Below are 19,257 nucleotides of genomic sequence, written 5' to 3' on the forward strand. Positions count from 1 at the left end.
TGTGAACATGGCTGATTTTTAATTAATGTCAACAAATTATGAGACCGCTGACAGAAAAAAGTCCAACAGGGGTCTGGATACTGTTACTCTTGATTTAGACTTTAAACTGGCAGTACTCTCTGAGTTTTTTGTGTATTGCTGTGAAAACTTAGAGGGTTCTTAAGCAAGCATTTCTGAGGTCAGAACTATAAGTTTTATTTATTTATTATTTGATTTATATCCTGCCCTTCCTCCCAGCAGGAGCCCAGGGCGTCAAACAAAGGCACTAAAAATACTTTAAAACATCATAAAAACAGACTTTAAAATACATTAAAACAAAACATCTTCAAAAACATTTTTAAAAAGCTTTCAAGCCATCTTTAAAAAAAGGTTAAAAACGTATTTTTTAAAAAGGTTTAAAAACATATTAAAAAGCAATTCCAACACAGACACAGACTAAGATAAGGTCTCAACATAAAAGGCTTGTTGAAAGTTATGTAAGATTTTGTTTTGAAATGAGCTTATGGGAAGCAGCAGAATAGCATGGGAGGTATTTTCAATTTAACATGGCAGAATGCAAAAAATCCATGCTGGCTACAGTATACTCTCATGGCTGTATAATTAATACCTGCCATTTATCATAAAAATGATTAGTTGGTAGTTTCCAAAAGAACTTCTGTAATTAAAAAAACACATTTTAAAAACTTGACATTGTAAAAAGTATTTTCCTTGGACTTGATCCCAAATGCCTTATTCCTGGACCTTATTGTACTCTAAACCTGACCTTGTCACACAACCTACCTCAGCAAGCCTAATTCCCACTTCCCATCCACCTCCACTCACACACTCTACTCCTCTCTACTTTCTTGCTGGCAAACTTCCCTATGCCTTGCAGCTAGGCTGGGCAAATCTGTCATTTTCTGTTTGGCTTAATTTCTCATTTTCCCAAACTTAAATTCAGTTCTCTACATTTCCACATTAGTTTGGGATTTATTTATTTTTAAAAGCCCTCATGCAAATTCACCAGCATTTTAGTGTGATTCTCCCCCAATATACACATTTTTTGCATGCAGTTTTGCCCAATGTACACATTTTTGCAAAGCAGTTTTCCCTAATATAATGCATTTTTGAATATAATTTTCACTCATATATGCATTTTTAAGGACACGTCACCCCAGAATATACATTTTTGTACAGACTGTTAGGCTGGAGAACTGCACTGAAGAATTCAGAGAAGCATGACTATCAAAGGATGGCTGTATTTCAGCTCACATATTATTTCGGAGAGTGCAAATCAGGGTGGTCCATCTTTAAATGTGAACTGAATCAAACTTCTCCTGCAACCCTACTGGCTGCCCAGTCTCTGCATGGGGAGCACCCAGTGTTGTCTTCTCGATGAGGACAGCCATCTGGAAAAGATTCCCCAATTTCTTTCTGCCTCATCAGCTTTCCAGCTTGTTTCAAATGTCGCCTGAAAAAACATCTTTCCTGCTTTCATCTGGGTCTCTTAATTGCCAACTCCCTCTGTCACTATTTATTTGTAGCCTTATTTAATGCAGTCAAGCAATTTGTGATTCTGCTCAAACGGCAGACGCCGTGCACAATTAAGTTGTATTTCTCCATAAGAAGGCTATTGTGCAGATCCTCAGTGGCTCTTCTGCCACCCAACCTGGAGTGAACTACTTTCTCTTCCTCTCTCCCCACTCAAAGCTTAGATCAAATCACCCCTTTAAAAATATCATTTTCCTTTTGACATTAATGGCCCTTTTGCAAATATCCCCTCATTTGCTTTTTATCTTATTTTGTATAGCGCTGCTGCTTATTTTCATTTTTGTTCTTTGTCTGTTGTGAATACTGCTAGTGATATATAGCAAAAAGCAATCTGCGGACTTGCGGAGAGGGTTTGCCTGTTTAGCATGTCCTGTTCTCTTGCTCTGGTGCTTGGCCAAAAGCGTTAAAAGCTCTGGGTCGTTTGACGGAACTGATTGGAAGGACATTCAGGACCCACAAAAGAAAGGACTTCTTCACATAATTAATGTTTACACTGCACTGCCATAGGCTGTGCTGATGGCTATTAGCTTAAAGGCTTTAAAAAGGGATTAGACAAATTCATGGATGAGGCGAGGCCTATCAGTGTCTATTAGTCATGGCAAATGGGACCTGCAACAAAGTGTTGCAGTACGGAGTGCTCCTGTTTATGATTGTAGCTGCCCAACCATGCAGCCAAGCATGCTGTTTCTGAGGACATACCATTCCATTCTCCTCCCTCCCAAATCTTCTCCCCCCCCCCGGTCAGTCTGTGCCCATTGAACATGCTCAGTTCTCTTTGGGGTATTTCCCCCCCTCAGGATTTTTTTCCTAATTTTTTTTGTACTTCTGCCAATCTCAGGGTTTATTATTTATGTTATTATTATTTTATTTATTAAATTTATATCCTGCCTTTCCTCCCAGTAGGAGCGCAGGGTCCATCAAACTTGCTGATATCTCCCCCTTGTATGCAGATTGTGCTGTTTTGCCTACGTAAGGATCCACATCTAGCGGATGAGTTTGCTATGAGGATGTAGGATAGCTGTATGGAACCCCCAAGTTCCAAGGCAGGATCTTTCTAAATGAGGGACGCTGCAACAATTTGAGCACAGGAATGCTCATATACACAAGCTCCCCAGCTCAAAAGCTTGCAAGCATCGTCATCATCATTAACTACCCATTAGCTACCAGGCCAGGTTCAAGGTTCTGATTTTGGTTTACAAAGCCCTATACAGCTTGGGACCAGGATACCTGAAAGATCATCTTACTCCCTATATACCCAGTCGATCAATGTGCTCTACAGGTGAGGGGCTCCTGCAGATACCATCTTATCACGAGGTCTCTTCCATATAACATGGGAAGTGGAGTTTTAGTGTTGTGGCACCAACCCTTTGGAATTCCCTCCCCTTAAGTATTAGACAGGCACCATCTCTGTTATCTTTTCGGCACCTACTGAAGACCTTCCTCTTTCAACAAGCCTTTTTAGACACCTTATCCCAGTCTGCATCTGTGCTGGGATTGCTTTTAAAGAAGTTTTTAAAGATGTTATTTCTTTTAAAAAAAAGATGTTTTTAAAGACATTTAAATATGTTTTAAAGTATTTTCTTTTTAAGATGTTTTTAAGATCCTTTTAGTGTTTTTGCTTGCCGCCCTGGGCTCCTTCTGGGAGGAAGGGCAGGATATAAATTTAATAAATCACCCTCATCCTAGCTGTTAGATTTATTACCCACACTTGACCTGAAGGTCCCAGGGTGGGATACAACAGTGTAAAATATAACAATGTAAAACTGAGACAAGTATAGTCTTTATGCTCACTGTGTTGTGCTCATTTCAACACAGAAAATCGCTGCTGCCTTCGTCAAAACCTTACCTTGAGGGTTTTTTGGGGGGGTAGGGGGAGGCAATGGCAGTGGGCAATCACAGACCCCATGGTTTCTTTTTAACAACTGCCAACCCCTGCCTATCTGGGAGAAAAAGCAGGATCCAAGAACAATCCTAGACTCCTAGCCTGATGAATCCAGGAAACAACCTCCCCACCTATCACAGTAAGGATCACTTTCTCCAGAGCAATGGGGTTATGTAGAGGAGGAATGGACCCCTCCAGATGTTGGACTACAACTCTCGTAAGTTACAGACTTCTGGCTATGTTGGCTGGGGCTGATGGGAGTTGGAATCTAAGCACTATCTGGAAGGCCATAGGTTCCCCCATCCCTGATCTGGAGCAATACGATTATCTACTCTCTTGGCTAGATTCCATTTCAGCTTGGTTAGCCTTCTTCCTTTGTTATTTTTGTATCCTGTCTTTCTTTCATGATACTCAAGGTGGTGTGAATGAGCTTTCCAGGCACTGACCAGACCAGACAAAGGCATGCTTAAGCCTCAGCTAAGTTACTCCATCGTGTGCCTGATGCCCTGGGATTTCATCTGCACAACCACAGCACCTAAGCACTTTTTCAAATTACACTTGTGTTCATAACAATATGTTCTCTGGGTAGTTCACAAAAATGAAACGAATAAAATACAGTATCAGAAATACACTACAAAACACTAAGAGAAACGTTAACATTAGTTCTTTCCGTCAGGAAAAATAGCACTTTACTATCGAATCAAGAATAAAGCACGAATCATCAGTTGAGAAGGCCAGATCATAAAAAAAATACAAGTTGTATAAAAGGCCTGGGTGAACAGAACCATCATCAGCTGCACAAAAAAGAAAAAAAAACATCCAGAAAAGAAAAGCAACATCCAACAATGGTGCTCAGCAGAGCCTGGAAAAGTTACTTTTTTGAACTACAACTCCCATCAACCCAATCCAGTGGCCATGCTGGCTGGGGCTGATGCATGGGAGTTGTAGTTCAAAAAAGTAACTTTTTCAAGCTCTGGTGCTCAGCGAACCTCTCTATGGAAGCTGTTCCATAATTGGGGTGCCACAAGTGAGAAGGCCTCTCCATAGTAGCTATCCACCTCACTACATTTGTGGGGTACACAGAACATGGCATCTGACAAGGGTTTTAAAGATCAGATTCCATCTACCCACCAGGAACCCTCATCTCCAGTTGCTCTGTCATCAAATGTGTGTTGGTTGGATCTCTAATATCCTAAAAGTGACCCTAATATCCTTTCTCATCCTAAGTATGGTTGCCTGTGCCTTCTTGACAAGCCTAGCATCAGGGATCAGCACAGAATGAGGGAGGGTTAACAAAAGGACTAATCTACCTAGCCTGCAAAAAGTCTTTGCAACTAGCTGAATTGCCACCTGTGCTCTAGACAGTGCTCTCTTTGGGGTTGTGGCCTAGTCTGAATGTGACTACCAGGGGCTGCTGGAATTGGCATGTGGCTGCCCTGTGTAATGGGCCACTGACCTGCAGGTGGCATCCTTCTTAGTGAAGAAACTTCTTGGGTCTAGATCAGCCTTTCCCAACCAGTGTGCCTCCAGATGTTGTTGGACCACAACTCCCATCAGCCTCAGCCAGCATTGCCAATGGCTGAGGGTGATGGGAGTTGTGGTCCAACAACATCTGGAGGCACACTGGTTGGGAAAGGCTGGTCTAGATGGATTCTGCCCACCCCAAGCTGCCACTGATTTTTTTTGGCCAGGAAGGCATATAAAGGGCTTGCTTTTCCAACTGAGCCTTGCTTGAACAGCAAGTTCCTCCTGTTCTTGTCTTTTGGCCTGTCCTTCTGTTCTGCACTCTGGTTTGTTGCCCAGCAATCCTGATTTACTATTTGGCTCTGATTCCTGTCTTGTTCTTCGGTCCTGCCTTGCTTGTGGGTTCTGAGTACTGGCTCCTGGTTCCCAGGTCCTGACTCACCTCAGAATGCTGTCTCAGAGCCCAGCCCAGATAACCACATCTGTTACTACACTCGCCTGCTAAGAGGTACTAGAACTGTAACCTGCTTCCCTAAATGGGAGGAGGTAATCCTTCAGCTAATTGGCTGGTCCCCACCTATTAAGGGTTTTAAAGGTTAAAAAAGTGAGCCAAGAAATAGACTGTAGAACAGACAGATGATCCTGGATGTGAAGCTGATGAAATAGAGAGTTGGGTAATATTGTCATATTGATGACCTCTAGCTCCAAATCTCTAGATGACCTCTCCCTGTAGCTTCATATAGTTCGGGTGTGTGTGTGGGGGGAACCTTTGGCCCTCCAGGTGTTTCTGAAATACAACTCCCATAAGCCCCAGCAAGCGAGACCAATGGCCAGGGATGATGGGAGTTGTAGTTCAGCAACATCTGGAGGGCCAAAGGTTCCCAATATCTGAAATAGATGCTAAATAGTGTTGGTGATAAAATTAAGCTATGTGGAATACCATATATAAACTGACAAAGGGTCAAACTGGCATGAGCAGTCACAGTTTATGAGTGCACTCTGACTTTTTTTATTAAAAAAAATAAAATAGTAATAAAATCAAGTAGGCAGTCTATGTTTGAGTGAGTCCCTCTACCACTAGAACTTGATTGCCCTGAAGGACGTTAGATATGCTTCTCTACTGCTAAAACTTTAGTATGCAGTATGTGCATTATTGGGACCCACAGGGTTGCTTCACACCTGCATAGTCATCACTCATCGACTATAGCAACACATTGTGACTTGCATGTGTGAACAAGCCATGACCTATGATCTGTCCACCTGTCAGAATTTTCACAGTGCCTGAAAGCAGATGATTTTCAATAGTGATGCATGTAGCTATCATTCATTAAGTGTAGAGAAAGCAACAGAGGCCTGCCCTGGGTTGAATTCAAGACTGTAAGCTTGTTTGGGGGCAGGGACTTGTCCTCTTGCACTTTGTAAAATGCTTCATCCACTGATGGGCCTACCTACATATCGAAATAAATGAATGGGCGAAATCACGTATAACACATTAATTGGGGGATCCATGCATGCAATTAGCACTCTTGAACCATGGACGTGTTGCTACAACGCACTAATTTTAAGTGTGAGGAAATTGTAATAAAAACTTTCATCAAAATTAAGGTGCTTAACAAACTCCTGGAACATAAATCTTGTATTTCCTAGGAAACCACACTTGGTGTTCTCTCAAACAGAGGTTATTTTTACATTTTATATATATATAGCATTAAAAGCACCCCAATCCATTGGTGCAATCAGGGTTTCTATCAATGAAATAAACAGTTAATTATAAACATCTGCTGTAGCCTACAGTCTAATTACCTCATCGAGCCATCTGTAATTTTAATGATTTCCCCTGATTTCCTTTCTTTGCTCTGTGATTAATGGGAACAGCGTTTTTGAGCAAATAGCTTCCCACCAACCGTTCACAAACATGTTCCGTTGTCTCTTAGCATGAAACCTTTGGGATTTCTGTGGTTTACGTGGAACCTCCTGGCAGGCCCAGCTGTCGGGCCTCCTCATACAGAGCTTTCTGGGAAGGTTCTGTTAGAATCTATGGATTATAATGGTAGTGTGCGGAATTAAGCACATGCAGCAAACACTAACCGGTACCTGCACTTCAGCTTGGTTGAAATTACACTGAGACTCTGGTATAAGAAAAACAAAGTTTATTGTAGGGAATACATTTAGATAGAAAAGACCTACATCTGACTAACTAGAAAGGAGATGCTGCAGCAGAGATGTCTGCTGCATCTGTGCTCCTCCTCAGGGAGCCATGCTGGCAAGAACAGCAAAGGAAGACTGAGACCAGAGAAGGAGCAGGAAAGGAGATCAGTTTCCCCTGAGAATATCAGTTTACATCTGGAAGGAAAGGTCAGCTTAGGTGACAGTGGACAGAACAGTCTAGGAATCTAGGAGGACTTCTCTCTATCTCTCTACTCCCCATGTAGCATGCAATCCCGTCCCAGGCTTCAAGCTGAGTTTTACATTTCCAACAAGTTCAGTTCTCCTGAGGTAGATGGGTAAACATGCAGATCCCTAGACAGTGAGGCCCTTCATTGAATTGTGCTTGGCTAAAGTTTATTTTCACCAAAGTGTCATAAAAAAAACTGGGACAATTCCCTGTGTGGATTTAAATGTCCTTCCACCGTGGAGAACAAGCGGTTCCTACAAAGTAAGATAAATGCTGCTTATCTATTGCTAGGATCAGATTGTTCCAGTACACACAACACCCTGTGAACCAGCCACAGTACGTTCTGATGTCTCTTGGTGACTACACCAACGGCTATCGGAAGAGATACCCACGAATAATTATGGACATCCCCTTCCAGTCTTCTCAGTGCTGCCCCCTGCTGCCTCTCACTTGGTCAGACTCACACCAAGGAGAAACAAGGGGCCACTGTGACTTTTCTTCACTGCAACTGCTTTGCTCTTTGCTGTCAGGAGAAGCCAGATATTGCTGGAGGTTGAGCACGCTAATAAACGGAGTTACTGAGAGTGCTGGAAGGGGGCTTTTTCCCACATGACTTAGCTCTTAGTTTTGACAGCTGCTGCTACAGCCACCCAGAGGCTTCAGAACATGTGCTGGCAGTTCCCAGGCTGCTATGTAAGGAGGACACTGAGCGATAGTGTCATGCTTACTTTAGCAATGATGGAGAAAGCAAGCAGCAGCAGATATTTATAGCAGACAAGGGTCCACCATTCCATGTCACATAAGACACATCCATACTAGAAATCTAAACCAGTTTAACTACTGTGGCTTCATTAAAATGTTGATTTGCCAGGGAGGATGTGACAGATTTGCTCTGTTCAGGGTAGAAGTCAAAGTGTGTTGTCTACGTAGCAGGCCGTGAGCCTAGCAGTTAAGCTGCACCTTAGCTTTCCCTGAAACAGATGACACTTCAAAGGGGAGAGAGTTAGCCCCCACTTCCTCGTATTGACACACAGGAAATTTAGGTTTTGGGAACAAGTGTTCAGACAGATAAGATCAGTTAAACGAGTTTCTTTTACTTATAAAACTATTTAAACATACCATAAGAAAGAATAAAAGAGTATCAGTGGAGAATCAAAATAAAAGCAAGTTAATGCATTAGAGATCTTAAAACATAACAGATCTGGACTTCCGGGAAGGGTGACTTAGCCTGTGCCTGCTTTTGAGACGGGCTCCTGCCTCAAAAGAAGCTTATTCAGATATATCAGTCAGTTTTTTCTCTTTTTTTTGACTGATTAAACTTCTCCCGGGTAGGGAGAAACGAAGAGATTAACCTCAAAGCCTATTTTTGTTGGGACGACCAGATCTCATTAATTTATGGGACGAGGTCCAGCCGACGAAGGTGGGACGGATTTTCAACAGCAAGCTCTATCTGTTAAAGCGAACGTTCATCTTATCTTCTAAGAGAGAACGCACTAACAGGCAAGCACCCTTCTTTCTATATTTTTCTTTTACTTGACTTAAATTGTTGCTGTTTAAAAGAGATTTGCCAGATTGATCGGTTTTTGACATCTCACTGGGGAGCCGTAACTTCTCTCTGCTACGCACTAATTAATAGCTTATCTCTGTTTTTGTTGCAAAAAGCTGTCCTGGATTTGCATTCTAAAGATACACACAGAAGAGGGATTTCTATTCCAGATTTTTATTTTGAAAAATATTATACTGTTTTGAGACTACTCTCTTTTTGGTCTATTTTATTTTGACGAATCTGTTTCTTGACGATTGCCATTAATTGCTTCGATCCTGGGAACTGCATTTTGTTTACTTAACTATTGGAGAGATAAGGCTGTCTGCTCTGTTTATACTGTGATGTCACCAAGTTTGGAGTATTAACCCAATTGTTGCTGAAATAAGAAGTGGTTTTCCTATATTTTTCTTTTAAAATGGCAATTAAGAAAGTGGCTGAGAATCTGGAAATAACTATGTTTCAGAGAATAATGAATGAGATTGAGATAACGAAAATTGAATTGAGTAAAATGAAGCAGGAGATTAAAGATATAAGGGTCCCTGTGAGAGAGGTGACCCTGGAAGGGGTCCCTGTGAGAGAGGAGACCCCGGAGATTGGAATAGGGGTCCCTGTGAGAGAGGAGACCCTGGAGACTGGAATAGGGGTCCCTGTGAGAGAGGAGATCCCGGAGATTGGAACAAACGTGGAACAGGAACAAGATTTGGAGTCTATGGACTTTAGAAATAAAATCTATTGTTTGGAACTCAATGTTATCTCTGAAGAAATTAATGAAGACTCTAGAGATAAAGTTATCAATGGCATGGATTATCTTCTGGACTGGAATGATGTGATGGAGCCCAATATAGAGAAAATCTATGGAATTAACTGCAGCCATGTGACAATGGAAAAACTTTTAAGAGATGACCCAGTGTATTTTGAAAAAAAGAACAGAGATATGATTTTACAGCAGTATTTCAGCAACTTATTCAGAATGGATGGCAAGAAAATATTTGGGATAGAGGTAATTCCCATCAGACTCTTATTATATGACTATGGCTTTGACAGCAAGATTATTATGGAATACTGATAATGGAAGATTGGATATTGAAATTACTGGACTTAACAAGACTACTGAAGATGGAAGATGGAAAATGGAACTAATAGAGATAATAGAACAATGGCTACTGAAATTACTGAACCTAACAGATTCTGATGTGATGGATTAATTGAAATGTTTATTTTGACTATGGTTATGACAATAAGATTATCATAATTAGTAATGAGATGGATTAATCGATATGCTTATCTGGAAAAAAAAAATTGATAGATATATTTCTTAAAGAATTGAAACCTCTCTTTGACTTTTTGTGGAAAGAATAAAGTAATGTTTATGAGATTTGATGATTAAGTAAGATAACTACTGGAGGAAAGTGATTTTATAATATGACTTAAGAGACAGGATTGCTATATATTATAGACTTATAACTGATTTGATCTTTGACAAATGGGAAGTCAATATTTTACTCTTTATTTTTTTTTTATTTTTTTTTTCTTCTTTTCTTTTTTTCTTTTTGTTTAACTATTTTTGATTTTGTTTTTTGTCTTTGAATGTTTTATGATTTTGTCTTGTATGTTTTATGAAAATCTGAATAAAAATTATTGAAAAAAAAAAAAAAACATAACAGATCTAAAATCCTGATGTATAGCATAGATATAACACATTGATGCAACCTATTTGATGCAGAGGTACCTTGCTTAGTTACCTGGATCTTACAAGGCTATCTGGGGATGCAAGTATTACTGAGCCTCTCCTAGGTGAAGACCGATTTGATACTAAAATGCAGGAATATTTATACTAAATTTTCCTTTGAAGATCACAGATTTATGAAATTTTCTTAGCTTGATTGCTGCTTATCACAATTGTCAGAGAAAAACTAACCATTCTAAAAAATAAGATGGTACACTCCTCGATATATCTAAATACATGAATGAAATACAGTAAATTTCAGCTATCGAATAACATATTAAATCTCTTAGACATGTGAATATATCTTCTATGCATCTGAACATACAAAGAAATTATCAGTTCAGGAATGTTCTCCTATGTTTATACAAACAATTGTCCGACTTAGTGGAACCACTAAACACTTTACGATACAGGTAATTAATGGCCTTATTATCAGTGTGATTCAATTGTTCCTAACTGATGTAGTCGCTCTGAGATTTTTTGTCTTGGAGATGAGCTTGACATTTATGGTTTTATGGCTGGAACCAAAAGGTGTTCTGGTTTCTATCAGATGCCATGATGGTGGGCACATCATGAATAGACAAACAGATGACTATTCCCTGCGTATTAAATTTAATTGTGCCCCATTTGGTTGAGAGGAATTATTAATATGAATATCAGCTCTGAATCCTCCATCGTCTCTGGATCCAGCTAGGTTAGAAATGGGAATATTTGTCACAAGGAGATCTCTAACAGAAAATTTTCAGCACCAAAACAAGAGTTCCTTCACAAGAAACCATAACAAATGGATTTCTGCATGTTACACTAGCCTTCCTCAACCTGGTGCCCTCCAGATGTTTTAGCCAATGGTCGGGTAATTCATGAGAGCTGTGATCCAAAAATTCTGGGGGGAAAATCTAGAGGGCACCAGGTTGGGGAAGCCTATGCTATCCATGCAAAAATCCTCCAAGGTAACCTGAGTTTTTAAAATGCAAGTCATTTGGAGCAGAGGAGCAAGAGAGAGAAGGTGTTCAATCCTTTTCCAAGCATCGCTTTTGCTTCTTTCTCCCACCTTAGCTAGTTGTTTATTATCATTATTATTATTATCATTATCATTATATTTATTAGATTTATTATTAGACTTATTAGTCGCTTGATACCCAAAGGTCCCCAAGCGACTTACACAATGTTAAAACAAAAACAAATAAAACACCCTGTAAAAGCATAACAATAAACAACCACAAAACAATAGCAATAGTGCACACACACACACACACACACACACAGCTACACGAAGGTCTGGCAGCATATTAAAAACAAAACACCATCTCAATCTAGGGAGCCTGTCTTTACCTGGCAGGGAAAATATAACAATGAAGGTGCCAGGCAGACCACATTTGGGAGCATATTCAATAGATGGGGAGCCCCCCCTTCCCCCCTTCTAGGGTTTCAGATGTGTATCTGAGAACAATTTTGCATCCAGAAACTTGAAGAGGGCAGGGCGCGATGCAGTTGGAGGGGGGCAACCTTGAGAGGACATTTATGCACTTTCTTCTCTCTCAACACTTCTCCACTGTACATGCCTCCCCCTCCCTTGCACCTCTCCAAAGTGATTTTGCTCTTTTAAAATGGTGCCGGGACTCTGTCCCACACGGTACCGTGCAACATGCAATTTTCATCTCTGAATCTCTCTGGGAAAGCTGGCATGTGAGAGAGAAGGACTGAGCATCAGTTTCAATTAGTTTTGCACAGGGAGGGTCCACAATGGGTTATTCCTTATAATTTTATTATTTATTAATTTATTTATTAGATTTATATCCTGCCCTTCCTCCCAGTAGTAGCCCAGGGCTGCAATACCATAAATGCAGACTGTGGGAAAGCGAGAGAGGAGAGAGCAGTTTTCATTTCTATCTGTCATTACTCTTTCCTGATTTATTAGCAACCGTTACTCACAATGCATTTCAGCTGTCATCGGAGGCAGTTAGCAACGGAAAGAGATCACGTCGGGTATGCAACAAAAGACCAGGCAATGAATTAGCTGCAGCATCTCTCTGGTGGAGAGCAATCGAGGCACAGGAGGCATGAGAGCGTAAGCTCAGCTGAATGAACAGCAGGTTCAGTTCTGAGAAAGCAGCAGCCTGGCACAAGCCACAGCATCCGCTAGATGTCAACCATCCCTGGCATTTCAAGGTAGAGGAATGGGAATGCAATAGGAACAGGGAGCCTAATTTGCCCACTTAAGGTCACTTTGACCTTTCACGTGAACAGGAAATGCGGTGCATTGTGTGTGTCATAGCAATTATCTATTCATACATTAACATTCCCAGTTCTGCTCCAGTGAGCAAGTGTGCTAGTCATTTTCACACTGCACATCTCCCAAAAGGAGGAGGATCACTTCCTGACAAATCCCATGGCGATAGCGGGAACAGTATCTCTGAAGACTTCTCTGTTCTGCGTTCTAGGGAGGAAGCAATAATTGCCTCTAGGGTGCACTTGACATGTTTTAATGGATAGAGAAGGTCCTACACTGTTAATAATGTATCCATTAGCAAGCCATTTGAGAGGAGGGAGGATATACTCTTAAACTGGGTGCATATTTTCGGCTGGCTATGGTTACTTATTGGCGAAAGAAATTCTGCACATGCAGAGACCTCTTGAGCTAAATGTAAACTAGCCTGCACTGAGAACAGGACAAGGGGAAAGGTTCGTTTCAATTTATTTGCCACCTTTCAACTGATCAAGGCCCTTTCCAAGGCTCACACAAAGAAAGCCAGTTTAAAACTTTGGATCAAACCAAATGCCCATCTCTTCCAGCATCCTGCTTCCCAAGGTGACTGACCTGATGTCCTCCTGAAGCCCACAAGCAGGGCATGAAGGCGATAGCCATGAGAATCGGAACACACAAAAGAATGCCCAGTTGCAGCAGAAAGAGAATACCAGCCACCTAACCTGTCCCTCAAAAGCTCTGCAGAATTGAGAAATATTAATCATCCCAAAGGACTGATAGAAAGGCGGCCTTGTTGATCAGCTTTAGGCAGAGGATTCCACAAAAGGAGTGCCACCACAGAAAGGAACCTGCTCCTCATAAGCTTCCAGCCTGTTCTTAGAATGCCATGGAACTACAGATCTTGTGGTCTCACTTCAACTTCGTTTAGCGAATTTGAGCAACAAGGATCAATAATTCTAGACCCATGACTAGTCACCACTTCTCACTCCTCCCCTTTACGTTTGCTTCTTCTTTTCCCCCAACAGGCCCTGACTTCACTGTGGGTTGAAGATGGACGGATATATCTGTTTACTTACTGCTGGCCCAGTGAAAGGAATGTGGTCACAGTTCTCTAGCCATGACTGATTGAGGCTGTCTGCAAACTCTTGGAAGAAAGCATGGGACTGGTTGAAAATGGAAAACCCCATGATGTTCACTCGGTCATCCAGGAGGCTGTCCAGTCGCTGGAGTGAAAACTCCTAAATGATCAAAACACAGAGAGCTGTATTAGGAGGTGCGGATAGAGCAGCATGTTCTTCAGGAGTTCAAAAGAGAATGTGCAGTGGAAACGGACGGCTCCAAGGTCAGTGGGTCAGTGAATCCACTCCGGGTTTTAGTCCAAACTTTCAAGCAGCTTCCCAAGGTGCAACAACCTCCACTGAAGTGAGAGGATCTAGGGAACTGCAAAGGCTGACAACAGCATAGACAGAACGAAAGAGTTCCAAACCTTATTTCTGTTCATACCAAACACTTACTGAAATGAAATGGGGGAAAGTCCCAACTGCTTTTCAAAAACATGATTGGGAGGAAGCCATGCACATCTATTATTATGATTATTATTTCCCAAGGTGATTTACAGACATATCCTCAAAAACAGCAAAAATAACAGTACAAGAACAACGGTATATGTTTAAGAACAACATAGAATGAACGCCTAGGCAGAGACCTTTTCATCTAGCTGGAAAAGCTTGTCGAAACAAAAATGTCTTCAATGGTTTCTAAAAGTACAGTTAGCAGGTGCCTGTGGCCTCTCAACAGGAATACTGTTCCAAGGAACAGGGGCAATCAGCCGCACTGGAGGAAGCCCTGCTCTGAGTTACTGTGGAGCGGGATTCTGTTATCTCTTGTGCAGGAGAGTGTTCTATAGCTGTACGGTTAACCTAAGAAGGCCCCTTTCCTTGTGTGTTCAGCTTAGCTAGGACGGCCAACTCCCGCCTCCCCACCTTGCAATTAAGGAGACTTCAGGTCTTCCGTTTTGTTGAACGATTGCAGCCATGAAGTAAAATGGTACCCTGAGGTCTGGATCTGAATTTCACCCACATAATCAGAAATTTAATGTATCATTATTATTATTGGCTGTTCCTGTAACCATTTTAGCTGATTCAACAGATCTTTGAGGCCTCAGGAAAAATGGAGTAGCAGTGTGTCTTCTCTGGCGCGGGGAGCTCCGGGGAGAACAAGATGAGACATGGGATGAAGTGGTATTTTGGACACAATCGCATTACCATTAGGTAACGCAAAAATTGCCTGTGCACTATTGATTCATTTGAATGATATTATCCTCCTGTCTCTGTGGCAGGTTATCCATTTCCACCCTGCACACTGTCAACCTACGAAACAAGGGACAGATGGCTAATGAGAGCCAGAGCCTGAGGAGATTTCATATGCAAAGGGTGAGGCAACAGTTTTGCTGAAGAAGGCCTATGCATCCTTCTACAGCAGCAGTGGCAAACTGGTGGCCTGAGGGCCTCATCTAGCCCGCCAAGTCTTTCTTAAATGGCCCACCAGCCCTCAATATAGGTTTACCTACATAACTAATGAAACAGATATAAAATGTTAAAAATCCCATCTTCCTGGTTCAGCTCCTGATCAATATAAAAGGTATTCAGGGAATCATTCCCTCTTTCCCTCTTTGCTGTCGAACTCTTCTTCTCATGCTCTCATCCAGTCGAAGACCAAGGGGATCCTGGCTCTCAGCTCTGGCAGGGTAAATATAATTTTATTTCAAAATGCTAGGACACTTGGAAGTTAGGTCATGCTTAGGGAACTTAGAAATCCTGTTTAGCAACTTGATGGACTGGAGGAAGTTAGGAGGAGGTCGGATCTTCAGTCAGGATGGATGCTATGTCATGAATGAAGCACGGTCTGTTAATAAACCAACTGATTCTTTTAAGTTACATTCTTGAGTCTGTGGACTTCTTATCGCTGGTTATGCTTTACTGTCTGCCTCACTGGGCTGCTAATGTGCAAACTGGAACCCTGATTAGATTAACAGTCTGATTCAATTAAGCATGATTAATTTAGAAGTGTGTGCACGCTTCATGAATGTGCGCTTTGTGGGTGTGAGATGGCCGTGCCCACTTTCACCATGTCCACCGCTGGCGGGCAGCCCTTGAAGGGATGATGAACAGGGCATGAGACTGAAAAAAGCTTTGCCACCTCTCTGCTCTACAGAAGCTGGAGAGGCACGAATCTGGAGAGACTGACTCTATGGGGAATGAAGAGCTATGCCTCTCCCTGACCGCTGGGTCTTAACTGGGCAGTCTCTGCTGTAGAAAAAAGGCTGCCACCCCAGGAACACCATAAAATGGCAAGCCAAGGAGAGCAAAACTCTGCCATTAATTGGGATAGGAGATATGTTAGGAATCACCCGTAGGAAACCAAGGGCTGGAACTAGAGGGCGGAGACTCAAGGCCAGTGTAAGGCATGAGTAGAAGAGGCTCACAACAGGGCTGTCAGCGCATAAGCTCCGGTGTCTTATTCCCTGAGCCTGCATTTCCTCTGCAAGGGCAGCGGAATATTCTTTGTGCTTTACAAGTGCCATCTATGCTGAAATGCCTGAACTCTGTCAGCTGACCCCCAAGGGCCAATCATTGCCCACCAAGTCCTATAAAGCCCTAGCCTTAGAGCTTGCCCCGGCGATGCACAACTGGTCTTATGTGACTCTGTATAAGTTCCTGTTCCCCAGTTGCTGCCTTGGGTCATAACATCTGCCTGGCTTGGATGATGCAGCTCTTTCTGACTCACTTGGACTATCAGCCAGCGTCCCCCACTCCCACCTGCCAGCCCTGGACTGTCGGAAGACTGATCCTTGCTAAGGCCCAGCAGCCTGGAGGGCTACAACCCTCCCTGTATTTTCGATCACATGAATTGGTCAGGAGCACCTATATTACTACAGCCTTCCCCAACTTGGTGCCCTTCAGATGTTGTTGGTCTACAGTTTCCATCATCCCTGACCATTGGCCATGTTGGCTGGGGCTGATGGGAATTGTAGTCCAAAACATTTGGGGGATACCAGGTTGGGGAAGTCTGATATAAATCATTGGGGGGGCTACAAAAAGGAATGCATGCTACAAAGCCACTACTGATTTTGGTTTTAAAAAGAAGTTGCTCAAATTGCCATAGGCGATAGTCAATGCTAGTCCTACTCAGAGTAGGCCCACTGAAGTTAATAGACACAACTAGCTTAGTTTCATTAATTTCAATGGTACCACTCTCAGTAGGACCTAGTTGAAGACAACCCTATATTTAGTAAAACAGCCACAGCAAATGATTTGGTATGCACTATTTTAAAATGCAACCATCAAAATATCCAAGAGTGAGTCTTTCTGCAAACAAAACTGGATTAAAGGGGACAGGGGGACAAGATGAAGCATGCACTGGGACCAAAGATGGCTCTTTCATAGCTATCATTTCCACATACCTGCATTAACTGGGGTTTAAATTCTCAAACACAATCAAGTCTCAAGTTTTTGAAACAGAAAGAAAATGCCATCCTTGCAATGAACTTTAACTTTCTTGACCCAAGCTCTAAGCAGGCAGTAGATATGTGCATTAAATAATAATAACATTTTTTGTGTTGATATGGTAGTGCCTATTTCCAAAGTGCTAGCCTGGCGTTATTAAATAATAGAACAGGACTGTGTTCCCTGGGAGACAGCATGCAAGCGATATTACAGGCCAAAAGTCTCTCTTCAGCGACTGCTGCTATCTGTGGGGTGCCTGACCTAACACTCTCAAATTTTACAGCATCAGGAAAACTCCTCTGAGTAACCTAAACCTTTGGCTCATGGAGAGAATCTTCCCTAGTCATGGGAGCATAGAACGACTCTGCAGGATGTAGTTTCGGCAGATGTGCTCAGAGAGCGGTGGCATCGCCCACAGCATGTTATTCAGCAATTGACAAGAAGTGTGCTTGATGCTGTTTAACATATAAAAGAGCCGAATTTCAGCTTGTTGCTCGGTGCAAGTATGTGGAACATGTACACCCACTAAGGGCCTCATCCTGAATTCTGCTGCCCTCTCACTGTTTCCAGCCATTGCCAAATCTGGCATGGAGTCACCGCCATGGGCATTTAATATTTAGTGGCTCGCTTCCCTCTGTTTCAAGAAATGAGTAGCTAGGGAGACATCTTCATCTCTTTCTTCCATGGCATTACAAAGAACTTTTGTGTGCATATATAAAACAGACTTGCCAAGGTTCTGTCACATCCTAGCATGGCCAAGAAATGAAACGATGCCAATATGGGCTGGCTTGATTCTCAACACTAGTGGAGGGCTGGCATTTGAGATGGTGAATGGGACAGAAACATGGGAGAAGATAACTGGAACTTTTCATTCTTCCCTCCTCTCACACATCACATTTCATAAACCTTTCTCCAGATGTTAATAAAATCTAACATTTTCATAGCACTTTTGGAATGTTTTTAACAATCCTTACAACAACCCTGTAAGATGGGCCAGCATCATTACTATCCCCATGTTGTGGTAGATTAAGGGCTACGGCTGAGAGATGTGGATTGTCTAAAGCCACCTAATGAGAGTGAGAAGAAGGGCGGGATAGAAATGCAATAAATAATAATAATTAAAAAATAGTGGGATTCGAATCAAAGACTTCCTAGCACACCTTCTTCGCTTCTTATTGCAGGTCTCATATAATGAATAAGTCTGGGGTAGCGAACCTGCAGCTCAAGGAGATGGCACTCCACTTTCCCTTGTCCCTAGCCAGCATGGCCAGTAATCAGGGCTGATGGAAATTATAGTCCAACAATATTTGGAGGGCCACATGTGTGTCACTCCTGGAACAAAAGCTTCTGTGTCCCACCAGAAAGTCATCTACTGACATTAGATGGACACACAAGGAGAATAATCATGGATTCATAAAAACATTTTTCTTGCACAGAAGGCAAGTTGACATGTCCATGGCTTGTGCGAGGGCCTTGTGAATGAAATAGATATAAAATAGCCATTTCTATCTGATGTAACTTGTATTAAAATTAGGACACTTGTTAAGCTATTCACACAAGCAGCTCAGTGTGAGCAAATCCACGGAAAAAGCAAACTCGGGTCATGCTGATGTGAACCAAAGGCAGGTAGGCATAGGGTGAACCTGCCTTAAGGCTCTAATGTTATCCCAGATCTGTGCTCCAGGCCCTGATGGCTGCAGACACAGAACAGTGATATGCAGCCTCTGTTTGTTTGGAAGTCAAAAATGTGCTGTCTTTTAAACCTTGACTATTGAACTGAAGCTGTCCCACAGAGGTATTGGTAACCTAAATGATTTATTAAACAGAGTTATATACAACTCCCTGGCAGAGTTTCTGACATGCTTCTGCATCACAGAATTTCCTTAGGCCAAGGAAAGGGGGGAGGGGGAGTTTAGAGGTTGGTATGGCAGTGCCCAGTCAAGGCTGGGGGAGACATTTGATTCAGTTTGCATTTAACAGCAACGTTACCTAATTTGCACTTT

At 42.1% G+C, this 19,257-nt stretch overlaps 1 protein-coding gene across 4 annotated transcripts in view; it reads right to left on the minus strand.

Moving 5' to 3' along the window:
* The window catches only part of GRIK4 (glutamate ionotropic receptor kainate type subunit 4), a 452,002-nt gene that overhangs the window by 94,537 nt on the left and 338,208 nt on the right, over positions 1–19,257 (minus strand). For all 4 annotated transcript variants that reach the window (XM_061592684.1, XM_061592685.1, XM_061592686.1 and 1 more), the window contains one exon: positions 13,826–13,987. In XM_061592684.1, the coding sequence (XP_061448668.1) occupies positions 13,826–13,987 (162 nt within the window). The remainder of the gene's footprint in view (positions 1–13,825; positions 13,988–19,257) is intronic.

Source organism: Rhineura floridana, chromosome 12, assembly GCF_030035675.1.
Source record: "Rhineura floridana isolate rRhiFlo1 chromosome 12, rRhiFlo1.hap2, whole genome shotgun sequence".
NCBI lineage: Eukaryota > Metazoa > Chordata > Lepidosauria > Squamata > Rhineuridae > Rhineura > Rhineura floridana.